This window comes from Tupaia chinensis, unplaced genomic scaffold, assembly GCF_000334495.1.
Source record: "Tupaia chinensis unplaced genomic scaffold, TupChi_1.0 Scaffold000159_1, whole genome shotgun sequence".
Lineage (NCBI taxonomy): Eukaryota > Metazoa > Chordata > Mammalia > Scandentia > Tupaiidae > Tupaia > Tupaia belangeri.
This window is the reverse complement of record NW_006159630.1, coordinates 3,293,532-3,306,056: the sequence shown is the minus strand read 5'-3', so window position 1 is coordinate 3,306,056 and position 12,525 is coordinate 3,293,532. Positions and strand designations below refer to the sequence as shown.

Sequence of the window (12,525 nt, the reverse complement as noted above, 5' to 3'; positions counted from 1 at the left end):
AGCACGCCGCCGAGCCCTAGCGGGTGCCGCCCCTCCCACCACCCGCCCTGCACAGAGTGTGCCCCACGGTCCGGCCCCAGGCTGACCCGTCGCCTCTCCCACCCTGCAGTCCTGGCCTCCGCTTCCCCAGCTTTGGCATCGGTGGTGGAGGGGAGCCCGGTGGCCTAGTGCTCCCAGACCCTGGCGCCTTCGCAGAGCTCTGAGGGTGGAGGAAGTCGTGGGGGTGGGGCGCCCGGGAAGGGCCAGGGCTCCAGCTCCCCGCTGTGTACACAGTCGTAATGACCCCACCCAGCGTGCTATGAGCAGTGGCGGGGTGTAGCATCCCGGGCATAGCACCCCACTCCTGGCCCTGGGAATAATTAAGCAACTTCTAAAGGGCTTGCAAGGAGCAAAGTAAACTGCGGAGGAAAAAGGGACTCATTATTTTGGCATTTCCAGCCGGCTGCTGGCTCCCAGGGGCGTGGTTTTCACTTGAGGTTAGGCGGAAATGTGGTCGAGGCCAGGCCCAAGAGTTGTTGGATGCAGGAAAACCGAATCTTTCTGAGCTGTGGTGGTGAGGGGCTGGGCTGAGCAGCAAACCTCAGCTCGAAGGGCCAGCCCTGCCCCCGTGCGGTTGGCTCTGGGCTGGTAGACGCGGCCTGCTCGATGGAGCTGACAGCTCTGGGCAGGCCCGCAGTCGTTCCTGTGAGGAGCAAAGCTCCCGGCACACCCAGGCCTGGCCTCGCTCCCCTCCTCAGCCACCCTCCCAAGTCCTGGGTGGGGTCCTTATGCCTGCACCCCAGCACTGGCTTCCGCCTCTGCCCCTGACGCACCAGCCATGAACCACCTGGACCTTTATTTTTTTTCCCCCCCGCCCCCGCCACACACACCGGTCAGAGTCCTACCCATAGTTTCGGCATCCTGCTATTTGCAGCTGGGAGAGACGTTCTCTGGGCCCCGGGGCAGGGGAGAGCTGGAAGACCCTCCTCGGCCTGTTCCCAGGCCTCCTGGGAGGCTCAGAGAGCAAGACTAGAGTGGAAGAGGAAGAGTGTGACCCAGCCTGGTTGGTGCTTACTCACCAGCAGGGCAGCTGGCAGGGGCAGAGGCTCCTGTGTCCCCCTCCAGGGCCACCAGTGCAGCAGCTGGCAGCCTGCGCCCTGGCTACGGGGTCAACGCACCTACCTGGGGACCACAGCTTTCCCTCACCCCATCTGACACCAGGGCCTTCACTCCTGCTTTGATCCCTGAGCCCCCCAAGCAGGCCTTCCTGCCATTGCCTGCTGACCCTGGGGTGTGCTGGGGCCCTCATCCCTCCCTGGGCCTGGTCTGGGCACACCTCCCTCTGCTGGTCAGACCAACCGCTGCGTGTCCACGGCCGCCCCGTGAGCAGGGCCTGCCACTCGCGTTTCCCCTGCTCTTTCCAGAGAACATTAAATTCAGAATTGCGTTTCCAGCACCCCGGCCTCGTCAGTCTGCTCACTGAACTGAATGCCCTCCTTTCCTCTGCCCCACCCCGACACCTAGCTCTCGCCGCTCGTGGGCCGTGGAGGCCCTCAGCTTCGTAGCTGGGGCTCAGGTGCCCAGTGAGCAGGTACCGGGCACAGCCGGCCACCCGGGCTGGGCGCTTGTGCTAGGGCAGGTCTGCTTGCTGTCCTGAGTGGGCCTGTGGCACCCCGGAGAAGCAGAAGCCACACAGCTGGTGCCTCGGCCTTGGCGTTACAGCCCGGACCACTGCAGGAGAGTCCCAGCGGCCGTGACGAACTGCCACAAACAGCAGACGTGTGTTCTCTCACAGTCCCAGGGGCCTGAAGTACAAAATCAGGTGTGAACAGGGCTGTGCTCCCTCCGAAGGCTCCAGGGGAGGGTCCTTCCTGCCCCTGGAGGCCCAGGTATTCCCTAGCGGGGGGCAGCAACGCCCCAGTCTCTGCCTCCACCCTCACACAGCGTTCTCCGCACGCCATGTCTCCCTCCCCCGTTTCCTATGAGAACACCAGTCTCGTTGGATTTAGGACCCACCCCAAATCCAGAAGGAGCTCCTTTTAAGAGTCTTAATTACATCTGCAAAAGCCCTATTCCTAAACAGGGCACATCTGCAAGTACTTTGGACAGGTGCAGCTCAACTTACTGCACTAACCTAAGGCTCGATACACTTGCCAAGAGCCCCTTCATGCCTGCGCGTCCAAGGACGGATATCCCTCTCCCCTGGCTGGCCCACTGGGTCAGCGTCTAGGTCCTTACCCAGCTGCCAGCCAGCAGGACAGATGCTGCCTTGCTCCCCTGCTGCCAGCGGGATGCCGGACAGCTGGTCTCCTTCCTTTGCCTGGTCCTGGGATGACCAGGACCATGCTTAGCCTCGGGATAGAGCCAGACTGGAGCAGGCGACATGGCAGTCTTATTCTCGGTGGGACAAAGAGCAGCCACCCGCTTCCCTCACAGGAAGAAGGCATGTGACAGTAGATGTGCTTTTCATGCAGCTGGAAGTGGGGCCCAGTGTGTTTCCTAAAGGGCTGAGAAGCAATGAGTCAGCTTCATCTCTGGGGACAGTCACATGGACAGTTTCACACTTGTCCCAATGCTGGTTGAGCCACCTAAGAAAGGGGGCAGTGCTGGCTCCAGAGCCTGCCCAGTGACCCTGTGGAAGTCCTGCACTCTTGGTGCTGTCCCCACCCACAGCCCATTCTTGCTGGTATTTATGCTCCACTCAGATATTTACCTTGCTCTGCAGAGCCTATGGCAGATCACACTCTTGGTGCTGAGGGCACAAAGAGGCACCACGAGGTGCCTGCCTTGCAGAGGACTTTGCTGGATCTTGGATACAGTGTGGCACGGATGCCAGCCTCAGAATAGCATGCTTGGTACTGGGTTATCTGGTCCATCTGATGCCCTCCCCAAACAGTTTATTCATTTGGGTTCTTTTCCTGTTTTCTATCCCTAGCCAGTCATAAACTGCTAACTATCTGTGGGAAAGACATGAAAATTCGGTTGCAATACAAATATTAGTGCTTCAGTAAACGGACTTAGAAATAGCTGATGACTCAGCCAGAGGAAGGAGTTACTTACTTAGAACTTTCAAGAGTCTCCATAGCCAAAGATGGGGGTGAGGAGCGTACTCCCATCCTAGTTCTCAAGGTTAATCTTCTGTGTGGTTTGCCATGGGAACACAAGACACAATAGCAAGCTCATGTTATTGAGCCACAGTAACTGGGATAAAATGAGACATTCTTGCTCGGAGTGTGAGAAAAGAAAACAAAACCAAACCCACAGCAAATAGAAAGTTACAGAAAATAATACATAAAACAAACTACATCCACAGGCAAAAGAAAGGAATTGGGTCCCTACCTCACACCATATACAAAACAAACTCAAAATGGATCAAAGGTCTAAATATAAGAGTTAGGGCCAGTAGATGGCATAGCAGTGATGTTGCTAGAATCCTACATGGCTGACTATGGTTTAAGTCCTGGACCTGGTGGCTTCAAACTCACACCAGGGGTGTGTGCATGCAAGCCCAAGATCCCGGGAAGAGAACGGAGGAGAAGGGATTGCAGTGTGGCCATCCCTGCTCAGGGAGAGGTGTAATTTCTCACTTTCCCTCTCATTGTATCTGTCTATCTTTCATTCTTTGATGAGCATATGTACCCTGAGGCCAAAAATTAAAACCTCTAAATATAAAAATAAAAATAAATAACTGTAAGAGCTAAAACTACTAAATTCTTAGAAGAAATCCTAAGTATAAATCCTTATGACTTTGGATTTGGCAATGTATTCTTGTTATGACACCAAAAGCACACACACTAAAAGGAAAAACATCAATAAATTGGATGTCATCAAAATTTAAACCTCTGGATTTTTAAAAAAGATTTATTTATTTAAATTTTTATTTATTATCATTATTCCTCAATTTTAACCAGAGAGACAGAGTGAGTGAGAAAGCAAACTGCCAGGTTCAGGACTTGAACCATGGTTAGCCATGTGTAAGTCCAATTTCTCAACCACCACATCACCTGCTGGCCTATAAATCTCTGGGTTTTAAAAGCCACAGTCAAGAAATTGGAAGCTGATCATAGTTGTTAAGGCCGCTGGAACCCACATGGCTCACATCACTGTTCAAGTTCTGGACCTGATGGTTTGAGAAATATCTGGGTGCATGCATATGCGTGCCCAAAATCCCAAAAGGAGGGAGAAACGGAGGAGAAGGGATTGCTGTGTGACCATCCCCCGTAGGGTGTGTTTTCTCACTTTACTTCTCCCTCTCTCTCTTTCTGGCAAGTGCATGTGCCCTCTGGCAAAAGAAAAAAGAAAAAGAAAAAACGGGGGACAACTCGCAAAATGGGAGAAAATATTTGCAAACCATAAATCTCATAAGGAACTTATATTTAGGTTCTATTAAGAACTCTTGCAACTCAAAAAGGCCAATAATTCAATGAAAAATGAGCAAAGCATCTGAATAAACATCTCTCTGAAGGAGATACCCAAATAGTCAATGCATGTATGAACACCACTAGCCATCAGGGAAATGTGAGTCCAAACCATAGTGAGATACAACTTCACAACCAATGAGAAGGCTATAATCAAGAAGACATAATCAGGAGTGTTGGTGAGGATGTGGAGAAACTGGAGCCTCTTGTTCTATGGTCAGGAACATAAAGTAGTGTTCCCCCTTTGGAGACCCATCTGGCAACTCCTCAGAAGATTAAACACAGAACTGTAACCGGCCCAGCGATTCTACTTCTAGGTATGTACCCAAAAGAAGTGAAAGTGGATATCTATGCCAGAGCCTGCTGATGGGTGTCCATTGCAGCCTTATTCTTAACAGCAGAAATGTGGGTGCAACTCCAGTGTACATCAGCTGGTGAGGGGATTGTGATGGAATGTTATTCAGCAACAAAAGGGATGAAAATTCTGACACATGCCACAACACGGACAAACTCAAAAACATTACCCTAAGCGAAAGAAGTCAGACTAAAGGATCACACGTGGTATGATTCCACTTACATGCTATGTCCAGAATAGGGAAATCCATAGAGACAGGAAGTTAAGTTGGGAGCTTCTAGTGGCGGGGTGTGGGGAGAATGGGGAAAATGAGGAGTGATTGCTAATAGTAAATGCTAATCAATTTATGAATGGCTACTTACGACTCTTCTGACCAGCAGAGAGTCACCTGAAGCGCACATGGAATACCACAGAGATCTAAGTCGAGAAGGAGAGCGAGAGGCCGTACGAGGGATGCGCCTGCTGAGCCTCTTTTGTCCTTCGTATTTATTAGGGCAAAGGAGGAAGGAAAGTCATTTTTAGAGAAAATTGTCTTTTAGAGAACTGGAACAATAAGGGGATTTCCTGGAACAGGTTGGAATCGGTATCAATTAGGGGGCTATGGCTAAATGACGCCAGAGACTGGCCAGAACACCTGAGAATTTGGAAAACACATTTGTCAGATCACACACCCATCAAATGACCTCCTGTTGTTTGCAGACAGGAAGGCCGCATTCCCTAGCATGCATGCACTCATTCACTCAGAGTTCATAGATCCACAGTATTCTAGAAGCATGGCATTTCTGTGGGTCTCTAGCAGCTAATGATAAAAATGTTCAAAATTAATTGATGTGAAAGTTGCACACCTCTGTGACTATGCTAAAGCCATTGAGCTGTACTCTTTAAATGAATGAATTGCATAACATGTAAACATATCTCCAATAAAGCCATTGAAACAAACACATACACACAAAGAAAGTGCCAGGTTGTCTTGCCCCTGTTTGACGAGGGCCAGGAGATCCTGGCACTCTGGAGTGGTGACCTTCTGAGTCAATCCCATTATACTGGTCCTGGCTTATGATGGGGCCAAGGGCAGGGGCCAGTGAGGAGGGGTGTGGGTGTCAGGGATAGTTCGTCCAAGAACATTGTTCAACAAGCATTTTCAAGTCAAATGATGGGTGAGATCACTCAAATGCAAGAGGCCAATTCAGGTGCCAGGGAAGCACTCCAGAAGGAGTGACTAACTGAGGACCCTGCTTCCCTCGCTGAAGTCCCCGCTCAGCCAGAGGAGCGACTGGGAAGGCACCGCGACCTCAAGTGCCCCTGCCTCTGTTGGCCCCAGTATCCGACCCCTCCTAGGGCGGGATGGAGCACAGCCCATTTCTTGCTTTGCAGATGGCCAGGCGAGGATGACCGTGTCCACTTCAGAGACTTGGACAAATAGGATTAGAAGCCCACATGTCCTGGGTGATTGGGAAACTTCTTTGCTATAAGACAGAAAACGTTCCAATTGTTCAATTGAGATAGCTCCTAAGTCAGTTGCCCAAGCAACTTGTAATACTACTTACTAAAGATGTTCAGGGGCTAGGCCAGCAGGTGGCATGGTGGGTAAGGCACTGGGCACCGACTTGGCCAAACACAGTTCAAGTCCCAGACCTGACAACTTGCTTTCTCACTTTCCCTCTCTCTCTCTCTGTGGTAAAATAATTATTATTAATAATAATAAATAAAATTAAGGGCCAGCAGGTGGCATGGTGCTTAAGGTGTTGGACTGCCATATGGCAACTGTGGTTCAAGTCCTGGACCTGGTGGCTTGCTTTCTCACTTTCCTTTTCTCTCTGTCTCTCGTCAAAATAATAAATAAAGGGACCAGCAGTTGGCATAATGGCTATGTTGCTGGACTCCCACATAGTTGACCGCGGTTTGAGTCCCGGATCCGGTGGTTTAAACTCACGCCAGGCGCGTGTGCGTGTGTGCCCAAGATCATGAGAGGAGAATGGAGGAGAAGGATTGCGGCGTGGGCATCCCCCCTGGGGGGTGATTTCTCACTTTCTGTCTCTCTGTCTCTCTCTGTCTGTCTGGCGAGCACACGCGCCCTATAGCAAAAACCTCTCCAAAATAAATAAATAAATAAATAAATAAACAAACAAATAAAATAATTATAAAATAATAATAATAAAATTAAACCAAATAATTCTTTTGTTTTTGTTTATGGACTTCTCTCTGTCTCCCTCTCTTGCTTTCTCTCTCTCTTGCACATGTGTACTTTCTACTATGAACAGAATAAACTTTAAAAAAGAATAACCTGGGACCAGCAAGTGGCATGGAGGTTAAGGTGGCTGGATCCCACATGGCCATTTGCAAGGTTCAAGTTCTGGATCCCACAGCTTGAAAAACACACTGAGCACATGTGTGCGGGGCAGAATCCCGAGAGGAGGCTGGAAGAGAAGGGATTGGAACATGGCATGCCCCCCAGGGAGGTGACTTGTGATTTCTCACTTTCCTGTTCTCTTTCTCGCATCTCTCTCTGGCATGTGCATGCACCCTTTGGCAAACGGAAGAAGGAGAAGGAGAAGAAGAAAAGAAGAAGAAGAAGAAGAAGGAAAAGAAGAAGGAAACCAAGTGGGAACTGTAAAAATGAAAAACAAAACAAGTGAAAACAAGGACTCAGTAGATGACTATAACAGCGTATCACACAGAGCTGAAGAGGAAAGCCAGGGAATTATAAGATAAAGCAAAGGGAGAAAATCTACACAAAGATGAAAAATAAAACCGGTTTTCTCTCTCTTCGTGATTTAGTTGGTAGGTTTGTATTCTGGGAGTTAGTCGTTTCACCTAGGTTACCCAATTTGCTGGAGTGAGTTGTTCATAGGACTCTCTTAACGGCCCATCAGAGCTGCAGAGTCAGCAGTAGTGGCCCCACCTTCATTTCCGCTTTGTGTAATTTGTTTCCTTAGTCCTTCTGACTAAAGGTTTGCCCATTTTAGTCTTTTCAAAGGGTCAAAGAGTCTTGTTTTGTGATTTCTCCATCTTGTCTCAGCTCTACTCCTTTTTTTTAAAGAGAGATTTTTGCCATAGAGTGTGTGCGCTTGCCGGAGAGACAGACAGAGAGACGGGAACTGAGAAATCACCCACAAGGGGAATGGTCATGCCGCAATCCCTTCTCCATTCTCCTCCTGGGAGTTTGGGCATGCACACACGCACGCACATGTGCCCAGTGTGATTTTCAAGCCACCAGGTCCAGGATTCAAATTACAGTCAGCGATATGGGAGTCCATTGTCTTAACCACCATGCCACCTGCTAGCCGTATAGCTTCAGGATTTTAAATGTCATCCTTGTGATACAAAGAAGTAGCTGTAGAATATACACAAAAAGAAATGAGAAAGAAATTGAAACATTTCACTACAGGAAATAAACTAAGCACAAAAGAAGACAGTAATGCAAAAAATGACAGACAAAAAAGCTATGTCATATAGAAAACAAATAGCAAAATCACAGAAGTAAATCCTATCATATTAGTAATCACTTTACATGTAAATGGATTAAGTTCTCCGACTGAAAGACAGAGATGAGAAGAATGGATAAAATACATAATCCAGGTAAGTGCTATCTATAAGAGACTTACTTTAGATCCAAAGATCCAAATAAATTGAAAGTGAAAAGTCAGAAAAGTGTATTCCATACAAATAGTAACAGAAAGGGAGCAGAGGTGGCCATACTATCAGACAAAACAGAATCTAAATAAAAAAGTTTACAGAAGACAAACAAGGATATTATTTATTAGCCAAAGCTTCAATATGACAAGAAAATGCAATGATAAATATTTACACACCTAATAATAAACCATCCAAATATATGAAGCAAGATTTGAAGAGAGATGGTTCTACAATAATTACTGAAGATTTCGATTCCCTATTCTCAATAATGGAAAGAATAACCAGACAGAAGATAAGTAAAGAAACAGAGAACTTAATATAACAAACCAACTAGATTCAGCAAACACACACAGGACACGCTACCCAGTGACAGCTTATACACTCTTCTCAGTGCACATGGGACGTTTTCTAGGATAGGTCATATGTTACCACTAAGTGAGTCTCGATAGATTGAAAAAGATAGATATATTGCAAAATATCTTCTCCAACCATAACGGGACAAAGTTAAAAATCAGTAATGGAAGTAAAATTGATAGCATTACAAAACTGTGGAAATGAAACAACATGTTCTTAATCCATAGGTCAAAGAAGAAAGCACTAGGGAAATTGGAAAGCTCTTAGAGACAAATGAGAACACAAATATACCAAACATACGGGATGCAGCAAAAGCAGTGCTAACAGGAAAATGTATAGCTATAAACACATTTACAATGAGAAAGACTGCAAATAAACAATCTAACTGTAGAACCTAAGGAACTGAAAAAAAAAAATGAATTAAACCTAAAGCTAGCAGAATGAAAGCAGTAATAAAGAGTAGAGCAGAGACAGGACCAGCAGATGGTGTAAGGTTATGTTGTTGGACTCCCACTTAGCTGACTGCAGTTCAAATCCCAGACCCAGCAACGTGAAACTCACACTGGGTGCATGTGCATGTGTGCCCAAAATCCCAGGAGGAGAATGGAGGAGAAGGGATTGCGGTGTGTCTATCCCCCTGAGGGGCGGGGGAATTTCTCACTTTCTGTCTGTCTGTCTCTCCGGCAAGCGCACACACTCTATGGCAAAAATCTCTCTTTAATAAAAAATAAAAAGAGTAGAGCTGAGACAAGATGGAGAAATCACAAAACGAGACTCTTTGACCCTTTGAAAAGATTAAAATGGACAAACCTTTAGTCAGAAGGACTAAGGAAACAAATTACACAAAGCGGAAATGAAGGTGGGGGCCACTACTGCTGACTCTGCAGCTCTGATGGGCCGTTAAGAGAGTCCTATGAACAACTCACTCCAGCAAATTGGGTAACCTAGGTGAAACGACTAACTCCCAGAATACAAACCTACCAACTAAATCACGAAGAGAGAGAAAACCTGAACATACCTGTAAGTAGTAAGGAGATTTAATCAGTTATCGAAACAAAAAAAGAAATACTTGAAGCAGATTAAGTGTTGGCAAGGGTGTGGAGAACTCGTAACCCTTGGGCATCATTGGTGGGAAGGTAGAATGGCACAGCCACCGTGGGGAAGGAGATGGTGGCTCCTCGAGTTACCATGTGAGCCGGTGAGCTCGCTTCTGGGTATCTATCCCCAGGGGTTAAAAACTAGCTCTCGGGGACCAGCAATTGGCATAATGGCTATGTCACTGGACTCCCACGTGGTCGACCGCGGTTCCCGTCCTGGACCTGGTGGCTTAAAACTCACGCTGGGCGCATGTGCGTGCGTGCGTGCCCAAGATCCCGAGAGGAGAATGGAGGAGAAGGGATTGCAGCGTGACCATCCCCCCTGGGGGTGATTTCTCGCTTTCCGTCTCTATGTCTCTCTCTGTCTGGCGAGTGCACGCGCCCTATAGTGAAAACCTTTCCAAAAAAAAAAAAAAACTAGGTCTCCAAGAGATTTTTTTTTTGGCCTGAGGGTATATGTGTTCACTGGAGGAAGAGAGAGAGAGAGAGAGAGAGAGAGAGAGGAAGTGAGAACACACCCTCCATGGGGCATGTCATGGCACAATCCCGTCTCCTCCACCTCTCCTTCCCCTCAGGATCTTGTGTACACATGGACATGCCTGTTGTGTTTCCTGAGGTCTAAGTCTTGAACTGTGTAGTGAACTGTGTAGCCAGCCATGTGAGATCCAGCCACCCCAACCACCATGCCATGGACTGCCCCAGTTCTTTCTTTCTGTTTTTTTTTTTTTTAAGTTTTTTTTGCCATAGGGTGCATGTGCTCACTGGAGAGAGACAGTGAGAGGGAAAGGAAGAAATCACTGTGCAGGGAGGGTGGCCACGCTACAATCCTCTCTTCACTCTCCTCCTGGGATTCTGGGCATACATGCATGCAAGCACACATGCCCAGCAGGAGTTCAAGCCATCAGATCCGGAACTCAAACTGCGGTCGGCCATGTGGGAGCTCAGCACCTCAGCCTCCATGACGCCTACTGGTCTGAGCTGGTGTTACTTATGTATTGCTATAGGGCACGTGCAGTCACCAGAGACACAGAGTCAGAGAAACGGGGATGGATGAGCCACAACCTCTTCTCCTCCATTCTCCTCTTGGGATTCTGGACATGCATGCACATGCACCCAGTGTGAGTTTAGGTCGCGGGGTCTAGAACTCAAACCACAGTTGACTACATGGAAGTCGAGCAATGTAACCATTGTGCCATCTGCTGGTCCCACCCCAATGTTATTTTTGTTTCGTTAGTTAGTTTTCTTACAGGGTGTGTGCGCTCAGTGGAGAGATATATAGAGATATATAGAGAGAAGGTAAAGCGGAAACTCACGCCCTAGGGGGGTAGGCGCACTGCAACCCTTTCTCCTCCGTTCTCTCAGGATGCTGGGCGTGCTCACACACGTGCCTGTTGGGATTTTCTAGCCTCTGGTCCAGGGCTTGAGCCCTGCAGTTGGTCATGTGGGATCGTCACCTTAACCCCCATGTCACCGGCTGGCCCACCAAGAGATGTGTGCACACTCGTTCACGGACGCACAGTAGCTGTCCAAGTGCCCATCCGTGGATGAAGGAATGAGCAGAACATGACCCTCACACTCAGGGAAAGCCACTCGATCTTAGAAAGGAAGGAAATCCGGACGCGGGCTACAGCGCGGATGAGCCTAGAGGACACCCTTCTAAGTGAGATAAGCCCACCACAGAAAGCCCGACTGTACAGAGGGCCACTCGGTACTTGGTGGGTGCCAGGCGTTGGGGTGTGGAGCGCCCGCAGAGATGGGACCGTGATGGGGCCATAACGTTACCCATGCATCCAACAGTTCGTCCTCGGTTTGTGCTTGCCACTTGGCCTCTGCCTTCAGGCCTGACAGCGGTCACTGAAGCCTAGCCATACCCTGTCACCTCCGCCTGGTGAAATGTTCCCTCCCTGTGTGGTTGTTTGCAATACAGCCCGCTTGTCCTCATCCCCCAGCTCAAAACCCCACACACCTCCCAGTTGCTGGTGCTCACAGTTAGGTAGATAAGCCCCTTTGGTGTGTCCTTTAAGCTGGCCAAACAGCCCTTGCAGACAGGAGACCGGTAACACCCACGGGCCTTGTAAGGCACCGCCAACGGGCATGCTTGCTTGCTCGACCTCCCCACCTGCTGGTTGAGCACCTGGCTGTCTCTGAACCGCCTGTCAGTGCCTGGGAGCATCCCTCTTTTCTCACGGATCTGTGAATAACTGTTGTGGCCCTCAAACGACAGCAATTGGGACCTTCAGTTAACTGTCCCCCAGAGCAGGAGGTCTGAGCAGTACACTTTCAGGGCCCCAGAGAAGATTGTGCCCTGCTCGCGGGCTGAGCCCAGCTGCATGAGGACGTCAGCATTCCCAAAGCCTTCACAACAAACTGCCAAGTCTGATTCCCAAGGTGGCATGGGAGGAAGGGCTGCGAGCGGCTTGCTAATCTTGGAGAAAATCTAGTGGGAGGACTTGCTCTGCTAAATATCAAGGTTGAGTTTAAAGCTGCAGGGATGTGGGATTTGCGTGAAGGCCGGTGAGTGGACCTAATGGAACAGAAGAGAGCCGAACCGGCCTCAGGCAGGTACAGAGCTCCGTTTTCCTGGGGGCAGCACAGTGCAGCTTGGGCAAAGGTAGCCTTCCCTGGAGTGACTGGAGGTCCATTTGCTAAAAGATAAAATAAAACATACCCCTCCCTCACATCATGA

The 12,525-nt window shown here is 48.9% G+C and overlaps 1 protein-coding gene across 4 annotated transcripts in view; it reads left to right on the top strand.

Annotated features, from left to right (window-relative positions):
- Nucleotides 1-1,435, top strand: part of C1QTNF1 (C1q and TNF related 1) — a 20,289-nt gene extending 18,854 nt beyond the window's left edge. For all 4 annotated transcript variants that reach the window (XM_014586742.2, XM_014586743.2, XM_014586741.2 and 1 more), the window contains exon 5: nucleotides 1-1,435. In XM_014586742.2, coding sequence (XP_014442228.2) covers nucleotides 1-20 — 20 coding nt within the window. In that variant the 3' untranslated portion in view covers nucleotides 21-1,435.
- The last annotated feature ends 11,090 nt before the right edge of the window (nucleotides 1,436-12,525 follow it).